Genomic DNA, 27959 nt, shown 5'->3' on the forward strand with positions numbered 1-27959 from the left:
CATGGTCTGCTTCAGTATCTGAGGAGTTACGAATGGTGCTGAACATTGTGCACTCATCAGCGAGCATCGCCACTTCTGACTTTGTGATGGGGAAAAGGACATTGATGAAGCAGCTAAAGATGTTTGGACCGAGACACTACCCTGAAGAACTCCTGCATTGATGAAATGAGGCAAAAATGTCCTGGACCGGTATATAAAGGGATGACTTTGCAAAGATTTTTCTGTCAACCAGGTTTTTGTCCTCCTCGAAGTAGTCCTGCTGTCAGGGTCTAAAGTGGGAGCTGACCTCATTCCAGCGGGCAGGACCCTGAAGCGGCATTTTGCCTGGGGCGGTCAATTGAGAAGCTGCCATTCATAGAGGACAGCGGCCTGCCATTACATCCCCGCTACTCCCCCAACCCCACAGTACATCAGTCCAATCACAGTGCCGGCAGATCAGCAGTCTTAACAATGACAGTGGCCTTTGCTGAGGCTGCAGCATGAGGGAGCGATGGCATCTCAGTGCCAAGGTGCCCTCAAAGACATATAAGCATTTCTGAGGAAAACCCAGGCAGGCAGGTTCTAGTAATCATGGAGGGGATGGGTTGTTGCAGTGGTGGCAAGTTATGCATGGGACGACCATTGCTGCTGGTGGGCTGCCCTTTGGGCCAAGGACCGTCCAGCAAGGAGGGCCCCAGCCTGCCCACTGAAACTACTGGGAGGCCGACAGGGTCTACATCCCGACATGGGCAAAGTGCCCCTGGCTGCAGGAAGTGACCTTTAATTGGGCCCTTCCATGGCTCAATTGACAACCCGATGGGAAACCATGCTGCTTAGGTTCTCACTGCTAGTAATACACCATGGTGGCAAGAAAATGCTTGCCCCCAGCATGTTGCCAACTCTCATGCCTCTCAGCCTAGCGCCAAAGGCCTGGAGAAATTCAGTCTGTAATTGACAAACGAAGAAAAGAATTGTTGAGCTGAAAAATTCAGAGAACGTTGCCATGGGTAACATTTAAGAGCTTCCTGCACTTTTGCAGGGTTAATGCTGGTGTGTAACCCACTAACATTTCAAAATTCCCTGGTGCTGGGCGTAGGGGGTTGATTTGTCTTGCACAGCATGTCCACCTAGACCTGTTGAGACATTGGCTTATTGGATTAGCTGGAGTTCAGTGAAAGGAACCCCAACACCTCAAAACCATTAACGGGCCAAGCTGATAGGTGAATTATTAAGAGTGTCCTGGAGTACTGTGTTCTCTGTATCCGGAGTGCCTGGCCAAGGTATTAGATTCTGCAAAAGAGATTCGACCAGTTTCAAACTTCCCTCATCGGGCATGGTACCTTGAACAAACTCAGCACTACATTGGGAAATCATATACCGCAGCTCATGACACTCAGTCTTTTAAAACTGAGCCAGCAAAGGTCGATCCAGGAACATAGTGAAGGTGTGTAGTTGCATCAGATATTATCAGCACCCAGCAGCAGATCCATTATACCATCAGAAGAGTGAGGAGCAGTAGGAGTAAACATGAGAGCCAAGAGCTGTGAAGTCCAGGGAGCCAGGGAGGTGAAATGCAAGCCAATGAGATCAGTACAGCTGAGGGAGCTGGCCTGAGAGACAGTTGTATAGGTGAGCCCAGAGAACCCACAAGGGAGAATTTAACTGCATGGAGATTGTTCTCCCAATTACAGATTTTGTAGGACAAATCATAAACTCCTCTACCCCCAGGTATTGCTGTACGGACAGCAGTTGAAATTATTTAGAGTGACAACAAACTTTAACAGCTTTTAATTCTATGTCTTTAATCCAGATGAAAATGCAAACCTAGGCACAGCCATGAGATATGAAGAGATTGGTAAGTGAAATCATTTCCTGTTGACTTATCTCTTTATAATAGTTGGTAGATTTTAGATCTTGGGAATGTTGCACAGGTTTGATTTTAACCATCATACATATGTGACTCAATATTAGCATCCTCCCTTCCTCCCTACACCAATTTCCATTGGGTAAAATAGACAGCCAGCTAGCGATGAGGCAGCATCACAAGTACTTGCGGTGGTGCGTAATACTGTAAGGGATGGGTTTGGCAAGTGCTCAGACAGCGGGAAAGATTCTGATGACAACATAAACATAAGCAGTGCTGACAGCGTAGGTGGAAATGGTCCAACCTTTTTGCCACGAGCAGGCTATGGTTGAAAGGCTTACACTTTCCCAGGGCAGGCCATGGAAGTGGTTTTACAGTCTCTGGTTTGCATGGCCACTTCATTGTCATTGGGGGAACTTCTTCCATCAGTTATGTAGTTGAAAACACTGATTTCATTTGAGTCAAACAAGCAGGACTCCATAATTTTGGCCCTATCTCCTTAGCTGTGCTCACTGAGCGTGACTTCCCTGCTTTTTATGAGGGATTGTGGAATTAAAGCCTAAAACAGCTGTGCACTCACAAACTTTGTTCACTCAGTTGTTTGGAAAGGGGATCTGGCTCCTTTGGAAGCCACCTGCAATATAAACAGGACAGTTTCCGCAGCATACAGCCTAGGAGTGGACAGTACAGAAAACAAATGTAGCTGTGAGGTAATTAAAATAAGTAAACCCCTGTCTTTGCACTGTAGGCTCTCTCTCCATTGCCATCTTTACCAGTCAGGATGCTGTAAAGAAAGAAATAGATCTGGCGGGAAGGATTTTGTAGATTAACTCTAGGGATTGTCATAGTGTTTTGTTTGAACATTATTAATTCTATGTAACATCTTATTATTTGGATGAACCCCTCCCCTCCCACTATATAAAGTGTTGTCCTGATGTTTGTCTCCCAATCACTCAGAGCTCCGCATCTTGTTGCTGTGTGGCAGTGACTTGCTGGAATCTTTCTGCATCCCAGGTCTATGGAATGAGGAGGATGTGAGTATCTCTTCCAGTTACAATCTGTTTCACTCTGTGTCTTCGAAGGGTTTATAAAGGGATAATGGTTACATTGTTGTAAAGATGCAGGATAGGATTTGGCAATTTGTGCTGGAAAAATGTAAAAAAAATTAATAATTACACACAAAGAAAAATAAATCAATAAAAATCCTGTCAACCTGCAGGAAAATAACTGACCTGCACTTGGCTCCGTCTCTGATATCATTGCCAAAATCAAGAACTTTCCCTGTGGGAAAACTCTAGTGCGAGCCCACCTTGTGCCATTCAGGTGTAGTGCATCAGTTCTCCATGAGTGGCCTTCTATCACAATCACCAAGTTTATTTAAATCTGTTAAAAGTGTTGTGGATTTTAACCATTTGTTTAAGTAGCACACAAATCACAAAAAATTAGAGCGAGTTTCTTAAAAGGGTGGATCACTTTGGACATCAGGGCTGCTTAGTTCTATAGCTTAAGCCACAAGCAGTGAGCCTGATACAGTGTCAGCTGGTTACTCTGAAGCTGTAGAAAAAAGCAGTTTTCTCATTCCCTGAAGTGATATAGCTCATTGTAACTGTAATTGTACTTCAAAATATCTTTTCCCAGATGGAAGTGATAGTGGGTGATTTTGGAATAGTGGTTGTCCCTCGTGAAAGTGTAGACACAGACAGGATCATGAATCAGTCCTCATTGCTTCGCAAGTACAAGGTCAGTACTCACCATTTTATTTCGAGAGATTTTCACCTATAATCATTGGTTTGACCTTTTTGAATGTCTTTTGAAAATATTTCATTGTGAAGTGTCAGGATGTTTTTTGAAGTCTTGTTAACAATATTCATACAACTGAGATTCAAAAAACATACTTTTTGATATGAATAATGCGACTAAGAACTGACAATAACTAAGGCCAACTCCCTTGATGATCCTGAACCACAGTGCTTCTATTTGTTTCCTAAGAAACATAGAGCAGGATTTTTTGGATTGTGGGGTTTCCCACCACACCACCCAAAGAATCAGTGGGGAATGCATCCCTACTGATACTGGCTGCCCCGCTGGAGAAGGGACTTCCGACCCTCAGGATAGGGGAAGTCCCGCCTCAGAGAGCTGCCAGCCAATCAGATTGTTCGGTAGTCCCAGCAGTGCCAGTAGCACAGTGGCCAGAGCCGGGACTACAAGCAGTCCCAGAGTCCAGGACCGGGCAAGTGCAGGGGATCTTACGGGAGGTAAGGCCTGAGGGGGGGGTGAGGAGAGGGGGTGAGAGGCTTGATGGAGAAGTTGGGGGAGGGAGCAGACACGATGGACAGACCTTGTGAGGAGAGTTGTGCCCAATGTAGAAAGGAAGCCGTTGAGCCGTTGAAGGAGGCCTAAGCAGGTGACTTACCGGGTTTCGCCCCTGCTCTTGAATTCCTTCCGCCAGTCTGAAAATTGAGGCATGGTGGGAAACAGCCTTTATGTGGTCATTATTTGCCCATCAAGGACCTCAATTGGGGCACGGGCAGGCCGGCCTAGCCTGCTCGCCGTAAAAATTGCAGACATGTTTGGGGGACGAGGGGTGGGGGGGTGGTGGGACAGCAGCAGGAAGGCCAGGCAGGGAATTTTATGTCCACCCCACCCCCCTCCTACAAACCTTCCAGTGGGCAAATGTAACATTCAGTCCATGAAGTTTGTCATGCTGGTATGCTGGACGAGTTCTTGTTTTTATTCTCCGATGCTGCCAGACCTGCTGAGTTTTTCCAGGTAATTCTGTTTTTGTTTTGGATTTCCAGCATCCGCAGTAGCTTTTTGTTTTTATTCTTGTTTTTATTGTTCTATTAGGTGTCATAACTTGGTGTAGCTAAAGACAACTTCTAACAAGGTCAGTTCTCTCATCAAGTTGAGCATGGTGCCTGAAAGATGAGATGAACTCAGATTTTCTGTGATATAATATATGTACCATAATTCCATTAGTCTATATCATGATGCACAAGGCATCATCACTATGAAACAGCCTTGATGGGCCAGTGGGCCTTTTCCTCTTTGTTATTTCATGTTTGTTTGAGCCTCTGTGTACAAAAGATGAGTGTTTCAGGTGATGACATTGCCATGAGACTAGACTAACGCATATGTGTGCTGAGGTCCTGATGGAAGGACCCAAAGCCACTGTAGATGCATCATTCATTGCTCACTCAACAGCAATAAATCAGCATCTCAGCACCCAAAGACTCTGAATGTTAGTTTAATGGAATAAAAAATTAATCAACCCAGCGCATGAAATGCCACCAGCTGCCAATGTCTGAGGGCAGGTTGTAAGTCTGACAGAATAGAATATTTAAGACTCCTTCCTTCTCTACTCTGCTCCACAGCCATGAATGTAACACCTGGCATATTATAGATGTCACTTTAAGAATGTTTGAAACCACCATTATAATTGCGAAGGGAAAGCTAAACCAAATTAGTACCAGCCACACAGAATAAGGCATGAAAACTATAAAAAGTACAGCCTCTGCATTGCTTCAGTAGTGATATTTCTCTTCAAAATATAATCTCCAGGAATCAAATCACATTGAATCTGAATCTGAAATATGATTGGACGAGAAAGTTTATTGTGAAATGATGCAGTCCCTTGAACAGCAGGACACAGAAATTGTGGAAGGTTCCAAAGCAAAGATTTGATTTGTTCCTGTTCCCATTAATCTTATTAGCAAGGGGTGAAATATTCGGCGGAACTTGCTCCTCCAGCCCGCAGCAGGTTTCATGGCAGGTGGGACCAGAAAATTCAGAAAGAGGCTAGTACGGTCGGCGGGAAAACGGTTTGGAATTTTCCCCTCGCCACTTTCACAGTGGGCTGATGGCAGGTCGGGTTTCCCGCTGATCCATGGTGGGAACCCCCACTTGCATATATTACCATCTCATGAATTCTCATTAAAAACGCTACTCGTCGGAATCACGTAGCCCCTCCCAATCTAGCACCACATCAGCAGGAAGCGAGACCGGTCTGAATCACGTTTGGAGATAAGTGGCCTGCAGTTGTCGGCTCTCACTTCACTTCTGACTTCGAGGTGAGTGCAACACTCAAAGCCTACCTGCAACAGCACCAGTTCTCACAAAGCCAGTAAAGTAAAACACCACACTGGTGGAGGTGTAGGGTTACTGTCCTCACTGGCATCCTTGTTGTCCGGAAGGGTGTTATCTGGGGGCTCAGGCAGGACTACAAACGAGACAGAGACCTGCATTACAACCAGGGGTGGCGGGGGCTAGGTGGAGCAGGTGGGGGAAATAGGAAGGAGACATAGGGTGCAATGGGGAATGGTGGCAGCGGGGGAGGCAGGAACTGATGGCAGGCTAAGGGAGGCCAAGGGTGGGGAAGCTGGAGCCCAACATTAAAGACTGGAACACAGACACAGTAGGAGGTAGAATGGGAACAAAACTGCACAAATTGGAGAGAATGCACACAGACTCTGGAATACAGTGGGGGGGGAGTTGTTGTGTTAGTGTGGCTCAAAAGGTAAGGCTTGCACAGAGGCTCATGGAGGTGAGGTAGAGGAAAGGCTTGCACATGAGGGACTCATGGGGGTGGGGGGGGGAAGGGAAACTGTCATCAGCAGTAAAGAAGGAATGGGAGAGCTCATTCAAAGACAGTCATTGCCCCTGGTCTGGGGCCAGGTAATCAGCGTGCAAGAGTAAAGGCAGTCCTGAGGCTGAGTGCACCTCATAGCCAGACTGAGGGAGTAAAGGCAGTCCTGGGGCTTTGCAGGCCATGCTACAGGGCAATGCATGGAACGCACATCATAGTCCCGCTCCAGGGAGGGGCAAGGCCTGTGTGCTCAATTGGGATAAGGGACAGCTTGGTATGCAGGGTGTGGTCATGGTCTTACTGTTGCTGGCCATAGTCTTGTCTGACTTGGTACTGAGCTGCAGATGGGATGGTCAGGGTTAGGGGAGGCATCTGCAGCCTGAAAGGGAGAAAAGGGCAAAACTTTCCTGGGGGTTGTCTCCTCTGTAAGTGACCATGCACAGGGGAGGTATGAAGTCTACAATGGGCATGGAGACATCAACAATTATGGGTTCAGATGGAAGGGATGGAATATCACCCTCAATAAATATGTGATCCAGGATTACTGGGAAAGGCTGGAGAATAACAGGAGGGAGCTCTACCTGCACACCGTGGGGTTCCAGGAAAATTGGAGGGACATGAACTCTTACAGTGGGACAGTCAAAACTGGTCTCATAATAAAATCTTAACATCACCATCTTGCCAACACAAAGTAATGGCGCAGTAATAAATCGAAAGTGGAAAAGAATCTGGACGGGGGGGCTCGGAGTCAGTGTGGGAGGAGCCCAGAGCTGCACTCAGAGGCCCGTTTCAGGGGGCACCCTCAAACTGCTTGGACTCTAAACACTGAAATGCAATTAGAGCTGAGAGAAAAAAGGAAGGTGTCTTTGAGAAGGTTCCATTGGAGCCATTGTCTTTTTTTCTGCTTTAACGAGAGACTGCAGGAGTCACTGGCTTCACAATACAGTCGCTCAATTTGAGCCTCAACGGAGAGGTAAGTGAGAATGTAAATCTCGGCAATTGTATAGGAAGCACAGCTGCTGCATATGTGCCAGATCATCAAGAAAAGCCTGTAATGTACTTTATCCAATTGTCATGGATCACGGGCCAAAGGGCATCCAGTCATTGCTGAAGCGCAAGTTAAGGTTGATCAGCATACAAGATAATAGATTGCAGGAGTGCCTTTGGTAAGGTTGCACATTTCATAATGTGCCCAAGCTCCCACAAATTCTGTGGGATTGAGATGTAAAGTGTCATGTTTGGCATCGTGGGCACCTAGATATGTGAATGTGCACCTCAGCTGCAAGGTCGTATCAGCGAAAAGCTATTAGTGCAGGCACAGCTCCAGGGCACAACATTGGGCCGTAGCTTCTGAGCTCCCCAGCATCGTATTGGGGGCATACCCCTTAGATACGCTGGGAATCCCCTTCGGACGCTCCCAGGTAAGGTTTGCAAACTTCCCCTGGGCAATTGCCCTGCACAGGAATCATCCGAATATGTGATTTAAATTGCAAACTTCGGATGGTTCCGACTGAGTTACACTAATAGTTGCCCAGAAAAAGTTAGAAGTAATAAAACCTCTTCTAACTTGTGGGTAACTATCGTACAGACCCAGACTGAACCCCCATGGGACTCCCCCCACATCCTGACCCCCCCAAGGAGACCACCCCCACTCCCCGACTACCACCGCCAACGAGATTCCCCCACCCACTATGACCCCCCCAGGGCTCTCCTACCACCCTGAGACTATCCCACCCACGGGACACTTTACCGCACCCCCCCACCCCAACTACCCTCCCACAGGGGAATTCCCCCCACCCACACTGGGACTCTTGACCCACCCACCTCCCCCCTGCCCACCAGGCCTGAGTCTCACCCCCATCCCCCCGGGCCCGAACCAACCAACCCCCAAGCCCAACACAACCACCCACCCTGCGGCCCAACAGACTCACCTCCACCCTCCCAGGCTCGACCCAACCCAACCTGAGGCCCTCCCCACCCCAAATCTCAAAGCCCGACACACTTCCCCCTCCCCTCAGCCTCCCACCCTCCCAGGACCTGGCCCAACCCGACCGACTGTACCCAACCCCAGACCTGACACCTCCACCGTGCCCCCCACCAACCCGCGAGGCCTGATACCCTCCTCCCCAGGCCCAGCCCAGCCTGACCCGAGGCCCAACCCCCCCCACAAGGCCAGACACAAACCCCCACCGTCCCCAGCCCTGATCCAAGCCCCAACTGCATCCCCCGCCAAGGCCCAAAACCTTCCTCCCCGACCACTGCCCCCCTCCATCCCCCGAGGCCCGACATCCCCCACTGCCACCAGGTCCGACCCAACCTGACCCGAGGCCCAACATCCTCCCCCCACCGGCCCCCAAGACCCGACACCCTCTTCCCCAGGCCCCATCTGAACAGACCAGAGGCCCTAAACCCTCTCCACCCACCAGAAAACTTCCTGGGCCTAACCCGACCCGAGGCCTGACAACCTCCCACCCTTTCAAGGCCTGACAGCCCCCCCGGCCCATCCCAACCACCCCTCCAATTCTCCAACCACCCCCAACTCCCCTCAACCTCCCAACCTTCCCCCAGACCCCCACTCCCTCCAAACTCCCCAACCTTCACCCACACCAACTCCCCCGACCTCCGATCCCCCACCCCGACCTCTGATTCCCCCCACCAACCTCCGATCCCCCCACCAACCTCCAATCCCCCACACCAAGCTCCTATACATCCCCACCCCCCCCAAATCCTACCATTTACCTTCGACACTTAGCTTCTCCCTGGCCTGTCAAAGACTTCTAAATTTCAATGGATCTTTAAACTTACCTGGTTTAGGGCAGCTACTGCTGTAATAAGGGGGTGTGGCCTCCTTCCCTTTGACTCAGCTGCACTTCGACACTAGGCCTCAGGGACATCCACTGCCTGGATCTCGCCTGCCTAAGTCAGAAGGTCAGGCGAGACAGGCTGGGAAAAAATTCAGTGAAGAAATTGGACACGAGTGGCACTCCGGCACTGATTGCCAGTCCAAGGAGGTTCAGGCCCATTGCCCTTCTGTGTGCAACTGGGAGGTCTAATATATCTGTCCAGTCTTCATTAATCTCTTGCATCTATCATTCCCCAAGGAGAAAGAGGATTGAATAATGGAGCCTATGGTCAATGCTGCCTTACTGACGGCACTGATCGAGCTAAGGAGGAGAAGAGCCCAGCACTGCCTAGCCCAGCTTCAACAGGAGGCCGGGCCTGAGGTCCATGGTCCAGGGCAGACCCAACAACAACTAGAGGATGAGGAAGGTTAGACCCATCCCACAGAGGCGATTCGTACAACCAAGGGTCTACAGAAGAAGGCTCTCCTATTTTATGTTCGGGTGTCGGGCACGAGCTCGACCTGATTGAACGTAACATATCGTCAAATGACTTCAGGCGTGCTTCCTGATGTCATCGCGCAGAAGCTCAATTTTGTGGTTGGTAGGCACGTGCACAAATCAGATCCCCGCCCAGCAGTATTTAAAGGGCCAATTAAGGCCATTAACAAGCCAATAGACAGCAATTTTTATGATGCCCATGCAATTTTTAGTTCGTCACATGGGCAAAATGAGTGGGCGGATTTCACATTTTAATCATTTTCTCATCCATTGGCAGGATAAAATTCCCCTGGAGCAGCAGCACTTTCTCTGTCATTGCCAGTTCATTGCTGTGTGAGTACAGAGTTGTCTCAGAGTTTCTTTGCATCTCAGTTGATTGTCAAGCCTGCCTCTCAGCATCTCAGGTCCTCATCTTCTCTGGAAGGTTCCCCTGAGTATTTCAGCTCAGAGCTCCTTCATTTTCAAGGCACTCATCCTCTGCATCCCATCTAATAGTGTAAAAGTGTATTCCGCTGGTGGAACCTCCTCTAAAAAGGAAGAGAGGGGCAGGAGGAAGAGGAGGTCAGGTGGGTGTGGGTAGCGTCCCAGGGACAGACCTTTAAAAAGAGAGGCATGGGCTCAGTTGGTGCAGGGCCAACAGGGAGGCCAAGGCAGGAGGGCACGCTGAAGACGCCACTACCCAGCGTCTAGAGTGATCAGGCAGCGTTCCAATTACCTTCAGATGTCAGAGGTCGAATGCCACAGGAGGCTCTGCCTCTCCAGGGACACAGTGACAGCAATATGTCACTTGATAGGTCCAGAAATCGCCTCCAACTGCATGGGCGGACACCCCAGGCTGGTGGCCCTCAACTTCTATGCCTCCGGTTTTTTCAGGGCTCATTGAGAAACGCTGCAAAGATCCCCCAGTCAGCTACACACAGTTGCGTCAAGCTCGTGACTGATGCTATCTTTCGACACGTCCACATGTTCATCCACTTCTGGACAGTCGAGGCGAGCTAGGCGGAGAGAGCATGAGGTTTCGCTATTATTGCTGGGTTCCCCTGTGTCCAGGGTGGAATAGATTGCACTCATGTGGCCATCAAGGCACCAGCAGGTGAGCCTCGAGCTTTTGTAAATAGAAAAGGATTCCACCCACTGAATGTTCAGATCGTCTGTGACTACAGGACACAGATTCCCAAGTTTGTGCCCGTTATCCTGGGACTCACATGATATTTACATCTTCCGGCACTCACAGGTACCAAGGCTGTTCATGGCTCCTGCACGAGTGGTTGGATGGCTCCTGGGTGGCAAGGGCTATCCCTTGAAGAGGTGGCTGATGACCCCATTCCGTCACCCAAGAACTGAGGCTGAGGAAAGTTATGCCTCCACAAGGGCGGTGGTGGAGAGGACCATCGGGCTGCTGAAGATGCATTTCAGATGCCTGGACCAGTGGAGGAGCATTGCAGTATCCTCCAGAGCATGTCCCTCTCAGAGTCGTTGCATGCTGCACCTTGCACAACCCGGTTCTGTAAAGGGGGGACCCACTGGAGGCTGAGGTAAGCGAGGCAGCTCCACAGGCCACGAAGGATGTCTCAAGTGATAGCTCAGAGGAAGAGCCTGGGGAGGCGCAGGGTGAGGACCTTGAGGCAGAGGACAGGAACCTTCATGGAGGCAGGGACACCAGGGACGCTTTGATCTAGTGAACCTTCAGCTAGGCATCCAAGGCATTGGTGCCTTGTCAAGCCAATGGCACCGTCTCCTCTGCTAACAATCAATAAATGAGAACCCAACCCAGTACACCTGCACCACACAACACCAAACATTTACAAGCCTGTGCTGTATCTGGCACCTAATGGAACCATCCAGACAACTCAGCCCATTTAAGTCAAATAAGTGTTTTTGCTACTTCACATGAACAAACAAAGTGTCCATCCCTAACGCAAACGTCAAAATAATTAATGCAAATCGTGTCACCTGTGACATGCCCCTGTTGTGCTTAAGGTGCATTCAACCTACATTTGCGGGTTCTGCGTCTTGAGACCTCCCCCGCCCAGCCCCCGCTGTCAGTGGTGTTGGAGGCAGCCTGCTGACTGCTGTCCTGGTGGCTCTGATGACCTTGACCGTTGTCCTCTGGCCGCCAGAGCCTGAGCAGGCCGCACCTGGAAGGGTACATCCAGCACCATGGCTGGGCACTCCTAAGTCATCGTGGCATCGTCAGATGCAGAGGCCACTGGAAGAGGGGCGGAGGAGCTGGTGCCCTCGTCTGGAGTGTCCTGAGAGGAGCCCACAGAGATGACACGCAGCTCGTCTGTCAGCGTGTGGTGCATTTGCACCACCCTGATGGACAGGGACCTAGCAGGGAGACTAGGTGCCTCATCCATCTCTCGCACTGGCAGTGACCTCCTGAGGTCATTGCCTGTGTCAGGACTTGCAGGTCCGAGCACAACTCCAGGAAACCCTAGGTCTGCTCCTGAAGCTGCCTCTCCATGAGAGTCACCACTCTCTCAATGGAGAAGGCTGTGCGCTCAGTGTTAAGGGTCAATGCAGAACTCATGCTCCTCATAGACTCCGCCATGATGGAGACCATGGTATGTAGACCCTCATGGATCTCCGTCAGATCTCCCTGCGCATTCTACTGGACATCCAGCATCTGTCTGCTGATGGACTACTCCAGAGGCTCATCATCTGCCTCGGGCGCTGCATGGTCCTGGTCTCCAGCTGTGCTCCCACTGTTGGCTCCCTGGGACCTCTCTGCCTCTGCCAACTCCTCATGTGAGTGTAATGTGCCCTCACTACTGTGCATTACCCGCGAAGCTGAATAACTAATGCCCACCGACGCGTGAGTATCTGCACTGGTGCCTGGTTCAGAGATATGGTGTGAAGCTATTGCTGATGTGATGTCTTCCTCTGAGCTCAATGGGGGGTTCTCGGGGTCGCTGGCAGCTCCTGCGGATGGCACATCTGCGGGAGGAAGGCAAAAGATCAGTACATTCAATCGTCATAGTCACTATGCATGCTGGGCGGGCTGAGGAGACAGTGGAGACCTGCTGCATGATGCCATCTGCATTGGAGCTTCAATGGGCTCATTGGCTATGGCAGTTCAGTTTCTGATGAGAGGAGCCCATTATGTTTCCAGTACCCACCACACACGCATCTGTCACCTGCATTCTTACCTTCATCTGAGACCCCCGTCTCACCATGACTGCAGGAGCGAGCTGGCCGGTGACATTCTAGCTCCAGTGCATCAATCTCAAGCTTCGTGAGGATGCATAGGTTTGGCCCTCCTCCACCCGTTCTGTGCCGCTCCGTGGCGTTATGACTGCTCTTCTCCTGACAGGGAAAAATAGCCTCATTGCTCTGTCTCCCTGAAGGTCCTTTATTCGTTCCCCCCACCCTCCCCACCCGGGTATTCGGCGGGCTGTGTCACTGTGGCACATCTCACCCTGCAATGCACTGAGGCCAGTCGTGCTGACATCCCAACATTGGCAGTGCCAGTTGGCATACACACTCTTAGACTCCTGAGCGTTCCGAGAAACGGGCACCTGACTAACGTTCTCCGCACAGCTCCATGCCATCTCTGCACTTACCCTCACTGACCGCAAAAGATCATTGAACCTTTTGCAGGACTAAAGCCATGTGCGGCCCACCATGTCGTGCCCACTGACCTGGACTACGACCTCTAACCAGACCTTCTTGGTCAGGTGGGGCGGCCTTCTCTTGCCGTCCCTGAGCATTAAGATATGCTACCTGGCACTGACCTCCTCGACCAGCACTACCAGGTACTCATCTGAGAAACGGGGGACAAAGTGCCCACCCAACTGCCCTCCCGCCTTCCATGACAAACAGGAGCTGAGGCCATGACTGCACACCAAGATACTTCTTGGATTTCTTCAAAACAGCTCAGCCTCCTCCACAACTCCTAGCAGCGTTCAGGGAGCTGCCTCTTCCATTTTTGAACACCCCGCCAGGTCCCCATTGGACCCAGTGCCCGACACGTTCCCAATCTGCGCATGGAAAAATCAGCCGGCAGTCACGTTTCCCGCTGGGCAGGCTTTAATTGGCCACCCGGTGTAGTATCGCATTCACAGCGCGATCTCGACAGGGAACGGGTTTTACATCCACTTCTGGCCACGCCGACTTCGGGTGCACCCCGAGGGTAAAATTCAGACCTATGCATGAACATTTCCTTTCTCTGATCAGCCATCATTATGCCTTTTCAGAATAAGAATAGTGCTCTTTAGTCAAAACATTTAAGCTTTATGCTATTGATCGCTCTTGGCTGGAATTGAATTGAGAATGACACTTCATTTCAAGTCTTTAGAGATGTAGCAGAGGGTTACAAGATGGATAAAATCCAGGTCCTAGAGTTGAAAGGGCAGGTGCTTTAACCCTATCATATCAAACAAACACTTTGTGTTGCAACAACTATAACAATAATATCAAACTCACAAATCCCTGGGCAGTTGCTTAGGTTAGGAATTTGCTTGTATCTGATTTGTGTGTGCATATAATATAATCATTTTTTTTTCTCGAACAGGATAACATCCTTGCTGTAAAGGATGACACGAATCATCCCATGTCTGTTGTGAGTTCTACCAAGAGTAGGTATGTAATCTTCTTACATCTGACTAATTTTTATTAAAAATACAAAGTTTAATCAGTGACTAGCTGAACTGTACAAACTAATAAGGTCTCAGAAACCATTCTCATTCTGGAATGAATTAGCTTGGGGCTTGGTTTATGCCAGGGACACTATAATTGGTCTTGGTGTCCCTGGGTTAGGGAGGGTAAAATCATCCACACATTCTGGTCCAAATTGTTATCCAACAACTCCTGCCAGAACTGTGCGTGTATGGGTACTAGATAAGGGCAGGATTAAGCTAAACTGTGATCCTCCCACCTGCAACCAGCAGTCAACCACCTTTCAAACGGGAAGCAGACAGCCAGCTGTCCTTCAGGAGTGGGAGAGCTGTGGCTACAAGCTGGCATCCTGCTCCCTCATTCACATTGCCTCTGGGTTCATCGCACCACCGTGCCAACTGATGTAATCCAGAACCAAAAACCTGTCTTTCAGAAAGCAGGTTCATAAATACTCTCTATTTAACTCTGTAATAGTTTTTAAGGTGCACAGCAAGCTCAGGTTAATTTCAAAGGCAGTAATTTATTTATTGGTGAATTTCAAAGTATTGCATTCATTGTGAACATTTTAGACTGAAGGATTTTAAGTTTAATTCCGTCATTGAGCCAAATCTTTCAGCTGATAAGGGTATATTTTGATTTTCCTATTGGCCTCAGTTAAAACATAGAAACTAGGAGCAGGAGTAGGCCACTCAGCTCTTCGGGCCTGCTCCGCCATTCATTATGATCATGGCTGATCATAACTTGTCCAACTCAATAGCCTGCTCCCGCTTTCTCTCCATATCCTTTGATCCCTTTTGCCCCAAAAGCTATATCTAACTCCTTCTTGAAAACATACAATGTTTTGGCCTCAACTACTTTCTGTGGTAGCAAATTCCACAGGCTCACCACTCTCTGGGTGAAGAAATTTCTCCTCATCTCAGTCCTAAATGGTCTACCCCATAACCTCAGACTGTGACCCCTGGTTCTGGACTCCCCCATCGGAAACATCCTTCCTGCATCTACCCTGCCTAGTCCTGTTAGAATTTTATAGGTTTCTATGAGATCCCCCCTCATTCTTTTGAACTCCAGCAAATATAGTCCTAACCGACTCAATCTCTCCTCATATGTCAGTCCCTCCATCCCAGGAATCAGTCTGGTAAACCTTCGCTGCACTCCCTCTTTAGCAAGAACATCCTTCCTCAGATAAGGAGACCAAAACTGCACACAATATTCCAGGTGTGGTCTCACCAAGGCCCTATATAATTGCAGAAAGACATCCCTGCTTCTGTACTCAAATCCTCTCATTATGAAGGCCAACATACCAATTGCCTTCTTTACCGCCTGCTGCACCTGCATGCTTACCTTCAGCGACAGGTATATGAGGACATTCAGGTCTCGTTGCACATTCCCCTCTCTCAATTTATAGCCATTCAGATAATAATCTGCCTTCCTTTTTTTGCTACCAAAGTGGATAACCTCACATTTATCCACATTATACTGCATCTGCCATGCATTTGCCCACTCACTCAGCTTGTCCAAATCACACTGAAGCATCTCTGCATCCTCCTCACAGCTCACCCTCCCACCCAACTTTGTGTCATCTGCAATTTTGGAGATATCACATTTAGTTCCCTTATCTAAATCATTAATATATATTGTGAATAGCTGGGGTCCCAGCACCGATCCCTGCTGTACCCCACTTGTCACTGCCTGCCATTCAGAAAAAGACCCGTTTATTCCTACTCTTTTTTCCTGTCTGCCAACCAGTTTTCTATCCATCTCAATGCACTACCCTCAATCTTAATTTTAATTTTACACGCTAATCTCTTATGTGGGACTTTGTCGAAAGCCTTCTGAAAGTCCAAATAAACCACTTCCATTGGCTCCCTCTCATCAACTCTACCAGTTACACTCTCGAAAAATTCCAGTAGATTTGTCAAGCACGATTTCCCTTTCATAAATCCATGCTGACTCTGTCTGATTCTGCCGCTGTTTTCCAAGTGCTCAGCTATTAAATCTTTTATAATGGAATCTAGAATTTTCCCCACTACCGACATCAGGCTGAATGGTCTATAATTCCCTGTTTTCTCTCTACAAGGGGCTGCCAATTCATTATCACTCATTTTACAATATTGCAAAAACTCAAGAACCAGCCCATGCCCTCCCATGAGCAAGCAGGACTTCATAAATTATATTCTCTTGAGGCTGTAATACACACCTAAGGTTGAAATTTGATCAGTAGTCAAAAGCCCACAGAGGAGGGCAAGTTGTATAATTTGGTCTTTATTCATTTGTCAGTGGGATTGGGTGTCATACCCAAGTTCAAAGGCCTTAGGCCCTGGTTCAAGCTGCTCTTGGATTGCACAATCCAAAAGGAGCAGGAAAAAAAGAAGTTAGAGCCCAAAAAGAGCTAACAACATTTTGCCTTACATAGCAAACCGAAGCACCACCGACCCCCGACCCCCACCCCATCTCCAGCCATTGGTCATTGCCAGTGTTACAGGCTTCTCAGGCTTACAGCAGTAGTTGGAATTCCACCCCCATTTACAGGTGAGATCGAGCCTTACTATCACTAGTGAACCTGGAAGTCCAGATTGGATCAGCAGCTGACTAACACCAGATATGGAGGGAAGAGGAAGATAAACCTTCTGCTTCTGGTTGGGAAAGAAGTTGGGAAGAGCAGAAACCTTTTGGAACAATATCCTTCAGCAGATCACAGTACAGTATTAGTGATGGATCTTAAAGTGGTGTAGATTTACAGCCCAATCGCCTGTTGTCTGGAGTTCACGTCCTTAAAATGGAAAAGAAGGCAAGTAAATGGCTGAGGGGGATTTCATCTCCCCTCTATTTTACCCCCATTACCACATAGATAAAAAATAAAGCAACTGTAAAGTAGATGAACATATTAAGCCAACAACATCATTTTGTTGCACCAGTGCATTGTAATTAAACATTTCTGTTTGCACTTTGACAGACTGGCTTTGCAACATGGTGATGGTCATGTGGTGGAATATTTGAACCAGCCCGTTATTGATTACATCCTGCAGAATCAGCTCTACATCAAGACATCTGGATAAAAATCTCCAGCAAGGACCAGAAAGAACAGCTCACAGTTTCTCTCTCAGTAAAACTGTTCCACTCCTCTACTGCTTACATATACAGAGCTTCTCGTGTCTACCATTTCCACTGTACTATAAGAGTAGAAGCTCTACTGACAGAATGCACTGTATGAACTGCACAGAACTTCTCGCTGTCCACTCATTTCTCTTCCTCTGTGCTGCCCTCTAACTGATACTCGTGCTGACCTTCATATTATTGCAGAATACCAAGTGTCGGTATAACTATTTCCTTTTTTTTATTAGAAGTAGAAACATGTGCGTTTCTTCGTAGGAAATTCCTAACCTCTCTGTGTTGCTTGCAACTTTGACACAACCAGGTCGCCTGCCCTCTCTGGGTTAGCGATTCAGGACTTGCAGTTAGTAGCATGCTTAGTTCAAAGAACTGCTTCAATGCCTCTGTGTTTAATAAATATGATAAGCTCAAAAAGTCAATTGTTTTCCCAACAGGAACAAGTAAGATTTTGATGGTATTGCAGGTATTCTTGACATCTCACAAAATGCATAGCTTCTAATATAGTCATCAATATCTTGATATAGCTGGGGGAAAATAAATTTGCACCAAAGTTCTGTTTGGAGAGGGAACATCACATTTAGCCTCCTCTTCTCCAATTACATCATGGTAGCATATAGAGATGAGAAAAAATGAGTAGAACATTTTCACTATTTAAAAATAATGCAATTTTTTTTGTGTGGTTTTCATCAGTGGTTTCATATAGAAACTTCAAGCAGTATCAGTAGTGAAATTCAAAACAAGTCCGTTTAACAGCACACCGTGGCATATTTCATTTCTATGCAGCAGCAGAAATCACAGAAAAATGATGAAATTGTGTGCATAAATCAGACTGTTCTCCACTCCAATACAATGCATCATTGAACAAAATAATTCATTTTTTGCAAGTAAATGTGTTATTATAATGTTCCAGCCACAAAAGCCTTCAAGGAAGTTAGAGAACAGGATGATGCACACTTAAACAATCTTCCCATTTAAATAATCGCAATATATTGATCCTCAAAAGTCAAGAGTTAAAGCTAAGAAGTCTACATCCCTTTTGGTAGAAGATCTTTCTTGACAGTATTGGTTTCATTTTAAGATTGGTGAGACTCAGCCTCTGTCTTCTTCTATCTATATTCCCTAGACTGATTAAATAATTCAAATGGGCAAAATGTTTATCTCATAAGACCTCAGTTACATTGAGAGTTGGCATCCATTTTACTCCCAGGATCTGACATTCATCTCTCTTTATAGTACACGCACCTTAATGTTATAAAACATCATTGTATTTCAATTGCCACCTGAGCTGATATTTTCTCTCTATTCTGTACAATCCTGCTCTGGGGAAACTTCTGTTCATTTATTAATATTTGTTTTCAAAGGCCTCTAGATGTCCTTCTGCAAAGAAGCTTAAAGGCATTTTTGTTTTCCTTTTTCAGGATGGACTATTGGAAATGTTGTAATTGTCCTTGGTCTAAGTAAAGTTGAATTGGATTTAATTTGACTGTAATATTTTTGAGTGTAAGTTTAGCTTTATTTTCACCTAGATAGGTCCAGCTTGAAAGAATGATGATCAGTCTTGGTGGCTGGACTCTTATAAAGAAATTTTGAATTTCATGAAAGGAGTATTCTACAAAAAGAAGCAAGGAACAGGGAAAAAGGAGGTGTGATCCTTGAGGTAGTTTTCACTGATCACTGACCAAACGTCAGCTCAGACTCAGGGGCTAGTTCCTCTCCTCTCAGAAGTCAAATTCTATAACAACCAATCATCCATAGCTTCAAAACAGTTAAATGTATACCTACAAATCACCACAGCTAAAGAGCAGAACATCAAATGAATAGTCTGTTCAAAATAACTACAAAGTTCATTTTGGAAACAAAAGCTGATCATGGTTGGCTTCATTTATCATTGTTTTACCTTAGCAATGGCTTGATCTGACAACAGAGAAACTGCCTTTTGACAATTGATTTTTTTCATTCTGCCTGTATCATATTAAACTCTTAACATCTAATCAGATGATAAAGCTGTTGTCCAGTCATGTCAGATAATCAGGTTTCACTGCTCACAGCCCTCTCTCATTCAGTCTTGTAAAATTTAGCCTTGTTTATTTGCAATTAGTGCAGATTCCTGTCAAAAATACCTGCTGTTTCTATTAATGATTGCACAGAGCTGTCAGACATATCTTTTAATGTACAGTATGTGACTGATCTCTGTTCATTGTTGTCTAGTGTCCAACGCCACTTGTAGTTTAAACTTTAATGTTGCACGCTCGTCTCTTTGCACAGATAGGCGGATATCATGAAAGGATTCTCTATCACCTTCTTGGTGTTTTCATTTTATTGTCATTCAAGAATAATAAAGATTAGAAGTGAGATGTGTTGTCTATTTCAAAGCTGTAAATGATCAAAATGCATGCTTCCAGAGTTCTCTAGCTAGATGCCATTTTTACGAAAATAACTGATATAACATAATGGTCTATCTGCTGGCATCCAATTAGCTGAGATGCATATCATGAATTCCATATTTACTTTAAGAAACAAATTTTAATTTCTCGACTTGAAATCCTGCTTTTCCAGTAGTCTCAATGAAATGGCATCTTTGCTTAAAGCATATGAATTGATTAAACCATTGTCATTCTTGGGCTGTAATAATCTTTGTAACACAAATCCAAAAACTAAGTACATAACCTCACCTCTCGTAGTTCCTTCCCAAATGCTTGAAATGTGTAATAAAAACAGAAAATGCTGGAAAAACTCAGCAGGTCTAGCAGCATCTGTGGAAAGAGAAACAGAGTAAACATTTCAAATCCAATATGACTTCTTCGGAACTTGAAATGTGTTTCTGTTTCTAACTTGTACTGTTTTAGAAAGCAAACTCCAGTTTTATAATTGATTTTTTTTACATAAGCCTGAAATTCTAATCACGAAATTAGAATTATTTTTAATAAACTGATGTAAATGAATAGCAGTACCGTATTATCCAAAGTTGCTTTGGGCTGGAAGGTGTATTCCATTAGTAAATAATGCACAATGGAGTTAGTTTAAACGAGGAGATGAAGCCAGAAATCAGATAAGCTGCTGCTACATCTTAGCCTTGAATAATTCTTCTCTATTCCTCCAGAACACTCAGCCATTAGTGTTCTAGGATATTAATCAAGGTATTTCCACATATCAAGTAACTGATTCAAAAAATGTGTAGCAACACACGAGAGAACCCCACCTGCATCTCCCACCAACATCCCCCGCACCCTTCTGCCACTGCAACCACCCCCACCACCGCACCCAACCTCCCCCCCCCAACCCCCACCACCCACCTCCGCCCCAGCTCTGGTAGTCATTCAGTGGTCAGTATATATATATATTTGTATTACTTAATTTTTCTTTAAAGATATACTAAAAACACACCTGATTTAGAAGTTTAAATCTTTTTGACTGTGCAGCTGGTATTTGTGACGTTCTCCATGATGTACTGATGTGATTGAAGCTTGTGTAGGTGTGAATTAATGTGAGAAAATGTGCATCCAATGGATTATTCAATAAAGCTGCCCTGATACAAGTGTGCCCTGTCACTCCAGCATTTAAAGGATTTGTAAAGTAGTACACACTGGCTAAAAACTAACCATTTTTGTGGGTCTGATTCTGGATGGCACATGTTTGAGTATAAGCACACATGCTATTATCACTTGTGTGACAACTTTAGTGCAGTGTGTACTCCAGCAGGTAAAAAGGCAGAAAACATGAGGATATATTATTGATGGTTACCTTTGTAATGTTTCACAAATGGTGCATTGAATGCATTTTGAAGGATGTTCATCATTAAAAAGAGCTCACTGAGTGAGACAGCATCTCATTCTTTTTTGAACTAAGATGGGCTGCATCACCTGCCTTATCCATAACTTTCTTGTTATATACCCCATCACCATAATAAGGCTCACTATTGTAGTGCTATGTTGCAAAGTTATTGGGCCTCAGCTCCCAATTTATCAAGTTTCATTTAACATTTTGTTGCAGGAATTTCACTGTTCCTCCCTTCATATTATGAACACACAAATGCATGGTCCCACAGATTGTTTTAGAATGATATTTATTCTCTTGAACCTGTTTAAATCTTTAGTAGATAGTCAAGTGATGTGGCAACTTTTATGAAGAATTTATAATTAAGATTGTTGGAGAAAGAAGTAAGTATCTTTGCCCAAAACAAGCCACAAAGATAGTTGAGGTAACATTTATAGTGCATGACTGAGAGTGCTGTGCACTGGAATTGTGAACTTTAATTGAATTAAAACAGCTGGTTATTGTATTGTCTTGTGTTTTCCTTTTTGTTCTCTTCTGATGTAGAGCCCCACCCAATCACAAACCATAACCTTGATCTCCTTGGGATATTGGCCCATTCCACAGCAAGCTATTGCTTCAATCTGATCACATATCAGGTCATTTGCAAATTGCCATCTAGACATTTTAGTGAGAGGATATGCACTAGCCACTAAGTGACCCCTTTTCTGTAACTTCATGTATCTGAAAATGTAATTAATTTTGAAACATTCCTATTTTCAGTGTATTGTCTTTAATGTTCAAATGAAATTTCTCACTGGCTTTAGCAGGTTTAAAACTATTGGTATTTAAAATGATGTGATAAATTTAATAGTCAGGAATCAAATATTCTGTTTTGTGTATCATAAACTTTCAAATTATTTCTAAAAAATTGCTAATAAAATTCCTTGCTGAAAATACACTGACTGTATTAGTCATTTTCAAATATTGTTATGTGTGCATTCAGACTGGAAAAGTGAATGATTGAAGCATGGGATTTGGGCCCAATGGTTGTCTGTTGTTGATCGGATGGTGGGGAAGAACGGGTACAATCATAGTTTGTCCCAATTTCAGGGGTTCTAAATTGTTGAGGGTCCAATAATGTTGGGGAATCCAATTGAGGTCAAGGAAGCAGATGGTGATCAAGGTGGCTGATTGGCGAGTTGGCAGCAGACAGGTCATGGTGGGGGTTTACTGGGTAGTTTGTCAGGCTGCAAAAGACACTGCTGTTCTTCCTGGCCCACAAGCAGTGCTGTAAAGGGAATTACCTCATAGATTCAACCTTTCTCACTTCCTTTCAGCTGTTTTGTCTCCCAAGACTTGGGAAACCCAGCCAACGTGAATTAAAAATGTAAAGATTTAGGTAAAAAATGGTTGACTATGAGTGATTTATTGTTATCACATTTTTGAAGCTTTGTACTGACGGCTATAGTAAGAGTATGTTTCAGTGATAGTTAACTGAAGCCATATTACTTTCTTGAACAGATTGCTTCTGAAATGAAATAGCATAAAGCATTCCTGATTAAAAGTACATATCACTTACAAACCTTACATTAATATGTTTAAAGAAGACAGTGACAAGTAATACTGGAAGAAGTAGAGGAAACCAGGTGATATTACATTGATCAGGTATGTTCACAAATTTCTCATTAACTACAGTAGCTTATTTTGTGGCTGGTATTCATTGATAATATATTGGTAATGTATTGTATATGCAGTAGGGTGTACACATGTTGTGATAAATGTTACAACTGGGTGAAGGGGGAATGAGCTGGCTCCCCTCTTTTTTAACTCCCTCGGTTGTTCGCAACAAAGGTTTGCTGAAAATTCTTTCCCCATTCAAATGGATTTACTTTTTTTTCAAGGAGCCAATCAGACCAGGTTTTCTTGAGTCAAAAAGTAAGTTTATTAGTGACTAAAACCCAAGGGAAAATAATAAAAGATGCAACACACACACACACATATATGCACATCGAAAAAGAAAGTTAAGAGTCTAAATAAAACTTTAAAAGAATATACGAGTAAGCCCTTGGCTTGTCCATGAGGCATGTGGTGCATTGCGGCCGTTAGGTGCTTTCAGTAGCACCCTGGAGCTGGCTTTGGCAGTTTTTCAGTCTGAGACATTTGTTGGCTTGTTCCCAGAAGGAGAGATTGACCTGCTTGTTTCTGCAAAGGTGACCGAGCGGGCTGTCCTGTTTCTTCCTGCTTGCTGTCTGTCTCTGCTAGACAACTTACCTCCAGTAAGCGAGAAAGAGAGGGATGGCCTGCTTGCCCCTGCAGGGGTGACTTCAAAAACTGGTGTTGCTTCTTGCTTCTGTCACTGCCAAACACTTGTCAGAGCAAGTTTTAAATTAATTTCTCTGTATATTCCCAGGAGGGGAAATAGGTATGTCTTCCATCCAAAGAGAAATTATTTTAAGCACATACATATGTCTACAAATTACTACTATAATAACTTCTAAATCCACTGCTTAATCTGACTCCCATTTACACTTTTGTTAAGGCAGCAATAAGACACATAGATTTTAAAAGCCTCTGGCAAAGAAACATGATACCCTGACAATCCTATTCAAAGTGATTCTTAACTTCAGTGCTTTGTAGACAGCAGCTTGAGGCATAGGTGCTGAAGGCTTTTCACACTTGTTGGATCTTAAAATGCCTACCCTTACAGACAGCTTTCACTCCTTTTTACATGTTTCCCCTTTGAATGCAAATTCCCATTGTTTCACTTTGTCTTTGGACTTTACCTTTCTGATAATAAAAATCTCTCATAGTACTAAATTTTACCAGTAATTTTGGGAAAAATAAACACACTGTTTCTAAACTTCACCTGGCTAGGTGACACATTTCACTCCCTCTTTTGAAAACAATTTAGTCTTATTTATTTAAAAATGCAAATGCTCCCTTGACACCTATGTTTACCTACTTAACATTTCAAACCTAGCTCATCTTCTACCACATAACCAGCTGCCTTTAACCCAATTAAGTCTCTCACACACACACACGCATACATATAGACACAGATACCACTATTTTACAATAAATTCCAATAACATTATGAGAATAATTATATCTTCCTGCCAAAAACCTGCTCATGTATTGGCTCTTTTTATCTTTTCAGGTGGTTGGTTACATGCATTTACAGATTAGCTTAGTATCAGGGTTTTGAAGTTGCTTTATCTCTAGTGGTAGTTATCCCTGGTAAGTAACCGTGTGCTGCAATGCTGGATTAGGTATCATCTATAGGGTTTGGTTGTTTTACCTGACTGTTAACTCCCAAACTGCTGATAACAGCCAAACTATTCTGGAGTATATTGTGCCTTTCCCTGGCCCTAACCTATTGTTGTTCTAAGGCTGGCATGATGCAAATTTGTTAGGCTGTGCTGTTTTTGTCAGGCTTAACTCTTTCCTATCAATCTCTGAAACCCATGAATTTACTGGCTCAAACCAAGGCACTTATACAGATCTAACTGCCCGGATGTTAGTGGGTTGTGCTTTGACTTTCACCTCCTGTAGCCATTCTGGTTCCGGTAATTCACTTTTAGTGAGTTTTTCATCAACACAGTTTTGGTTAAGGTTTAAAGCTTGGTTTGTTTCATCTGGTTTATTAGTGCTTACCCCTGCATGGGTTTCACTGTTATTACCCTTGTGATCTCCACAAGTATTACCTGCTTTGGGGTAGGTTGCCTTCTCTTTCTCCTTCATGTCCCCACAGCATTAACCTGGACCTTTGGTTACTAGTCCAGTGACAATACCACTAAACCATCATCTCCCCATCTGCTTGATGTGAATCCACCTGTTAAGTGAATGGGTCATAGAAACAGACCTGCTGGAAATACTCAGCAGGTCAGGCAGCGTCTGTGGAGGGGGTGACAGGGTTAACACTGGGCCCGATTTTAACTCTTAAGTGAGCGGGCTTGAGTGAGTTCCATTTGGGCCTAACATCTTGGCTCTGCGCCCTTTTATCAGTCTGGGGAAATAGAAATGAGATGCAAGAGATAATCTGAATTGAATTTTAGCGATGGTGGAAAGGTCTGATTGTAGATTGCCATATAATTCCAAATCGCTTCCTTTGAATTCTCTTTTAATTTGGGTTTGTTTTGCCAAACAAACTTTCTCATAGAAACATAGAAAATAGGAGCAGGAGTCCGCCATTTGGCCCTTCGAGCCTGCTCCACCATTCATTATGATCATGGCTGATCATCCAACTCAATAGCCAGCTCCTGCTTTCTCCCCATATCCTTTGACCCCTTTCGCCCCAAGAGCTATATCTAACTCCTTCTTGAAAACATACAATGCTTTGGCCTCAACTACTTTCTGTGGTAGCAAATTCTACAGGCTCACCACTCTCTGAGTGAAGAAATTTCTCCTCATCTCAGTCCTAAATGGTCTACCCCATATCCTCAGACTGTGACCCCTGGTTCTGGACTCCCCCATCATCGGAAACATCCTTCCTGCATCTATGCTGTCAAGTCCTGTTAGAATTTTATAGGTTTCTATGAGATCCCTCCTCATTCTTCTGAACTCCAGCGAATATAATCCTAACCGACTCAATCTCTCCTCATATGTCAGTCCCGCCATCCCAGGAATCAGTCTGGTAAACCTTCGCTGCACTCCCTCTTTAGCAAGAACATCCTTCCTCAGATAAGGAGACTAAAACTGCACACAATATTCCAGGTGTGGTCTCACCACGGCCCTGTATAATTGCAGCAAGACATCCCTGCTCCTGTACTCGAATCCTCTCGCTATGAAGGCCAACATACCATTTGCCTTCTTTGCCGACTGCATGCTTACCTTCAGCGACAGGTGTATGAGGACATTCAGATCTCGTTGCACATTCCCCTCTCTCAATTTATAGCCATTCAGATAATAATCCGCCTTCCTGTTTTTGCTACCAAAGTAGGTAACCTCACACTTATCCACATTATACTGCATCTGCCATGCATTTGCCCACTCACTCAGTTTGTCCAAATCACACTGAAGCATCTCTGCATCCTCCTCACAGCTCACCCTCCCATCCAGCTTTGTGTCATCTGCAATTTTGGAGATATTACATTTAGTTCCCTCATCTAAGTCATTAATATATATTGTGAATAGCTGGGGTCCCAGCACCGATCCCTGCTGTACCCCACTAGTCACTGCCTGCCATTCGGAAAAAGACCCGTGTATTCCTACTCTTTGTTTCCCATCTGACAACCAGTTTTCTATCCATCTCAATACATTAACCCCAATCCCATGCGCTTTAATTTTACACGCCAATCTCTTGTGTGGGACTTTTGTCGAAAGCTTTCTGAAAGCCCAAATAAACCACATCCACTGGCTCCTCCTCATCAACTCTACTAATTACATTCTCAAAAAATTCCAGTAGATTTGTCAAGCATGATTTCCCTTTCGTAAATCCATGCTGGCTCTGTCCGATTCTGCCACTGTTTTCCAAGTGCTCAGCTATTAAATCTTTTATAATGGACTCTAGAATTTTCCCCACTACTGATGTCAGGCTGACTGGCCTATAATTCCCTGTTTTCTCTCTACCTCCCTTTTTAAATAGTGGGGTTACATTAGCTACCCTCCAATCTGTAGGAACTGTTCCAGAGTCTATAGAATCACGGAAGATGACCACCAATGCATCCACTATTTCTAGGGCCACTTCCTTAAGTACTCTGGGATGTAGATTATCAGGCCCTGGGGATTTATCGACCTTCAATCCCATCAATTTCCCCAACACCCTTTCCCTACTAATACTGATTTCTTTCTGTTCCTCCCTCTCATTAAACCCTGTGTTCCCCAACATTTTTGGTATGTTATTTGTGTCCTCGTTTGTGAAGACAGAACCAAAGTATGCATTTAGTTGGTCAGCCATTTCTTTGTTCCCCATTATAAATTTCCCTGTTTCTGACTGTAAGGGACCTACATTTGTCTTCACCAATCTTTTTCTCTTCACATAGCTACAGATACCTTTACAGTCAGTTTTTATGTTCCCCACAAGCTTATTCTCGTACTCTATTTTCCCCTTCTTAATCAACTCCTTGGTGCTCCTTTGCTGAATTCTAAACTGCTCCCAATCCTCAGGTCTGTTGTTTTTTCTGGCCAATTTGTATGCCTCTTCCTTGGATCTAATACTATCTCTAATTTCCCTTGTAAGCCATGGTTTGGCCACCTTTCCTATTTTACTTTTGCGCCAGACAGTAATAAACAATTGTCGCAGTTCACCCATGCGCTCTTTGAACGTTTGCCATTGCCTATCCACCGTCATCCCTTTAAGTAACGTTCTAATCCATTTACAGGTGACTGATTTTCTAACCCGATAGCCATTTGTTCATGAGTTATGTTTTACTCTCACCTGCACAGATTGAAAATTATCTTTGAAATTGTTTTCGAAGGAGCAATTTACTTTCCCCACTCTAATTCTTTTATTTTGCCTATGGAAGCAATTCTGGCAACGAGCCCCCATTTTGTTACTGCCGGGCGAGGGGAAATAAACTGACTCTCCTCTTTTCAACTCCCTCAGTTGGTCGCAACAAAGATTTGTTTAAAATTCTTTCCCCGTGGATACCTTTTCCCATTCAAATGTATTTACTTTTCTTTCAATGAATCAATCGGGCCAGGTTTTCTTGAGTCAAAAAAAGGGTAAGTCTACTAGTGACTAACCCAAAGGAAAATAATAAAAGAT

The 27959-nt window shown here is 45.1% G+C and overlaps 1 protein-coding gene across 1 annotated transcript in view; it reads left to right on the forward strand.

The window, feature by feature from the left end:
- The window catches only part of nmnat2 (nicotinamide nucleotide adenylyltransferase 2), a 326699-nt gene extending 306847 nt beyond the window's left edge, over positions 1 to 19852 (forward strand). The window contains exons 7-11 of the mRNA XM_078561382.1: positions 1790 to 1834; positions 2801 to 2877; positions 3482 to 3583; positions 14286 to 14353; positions 17343 to 19852. Of these exons, the coding sequence (XP_078417508.1) occupies positions 1790 to 1834; positions 2801 to 2877; positions 3482 to 3583; positions 14286 to 14353; positions 17343 to 17445 (395 nt within the window). The 3' untranslated portion in view covers positions 17446 to 19852. The remainder of the gene's footprint in view (positions 1 to 1789; positions 1835 to 2800; positions 2878 to 3481; positions 3584 to 14285; positions 14354 to 17342) is intronic.
- Positions 19853 to 27959: the final 8107 nt, after the last annotated feature.

This window comes from Cetorhinus maximus, chromosome 17 (genome assembly GCF_964194155.1).
Source record: "Cetorhinus maximus chromosome 17, sCetMax3.hap1.1, whole genome shotgun sequence".
In the NCBI taxonomy this organism is placed as follows: domain Eukaryota; kingdom Metazoa; phylum Chordata; class Chondrichthyes; order Lamniformes; family Cetorhinidae; genus Cetorhinus; species Cetorhinus maximus.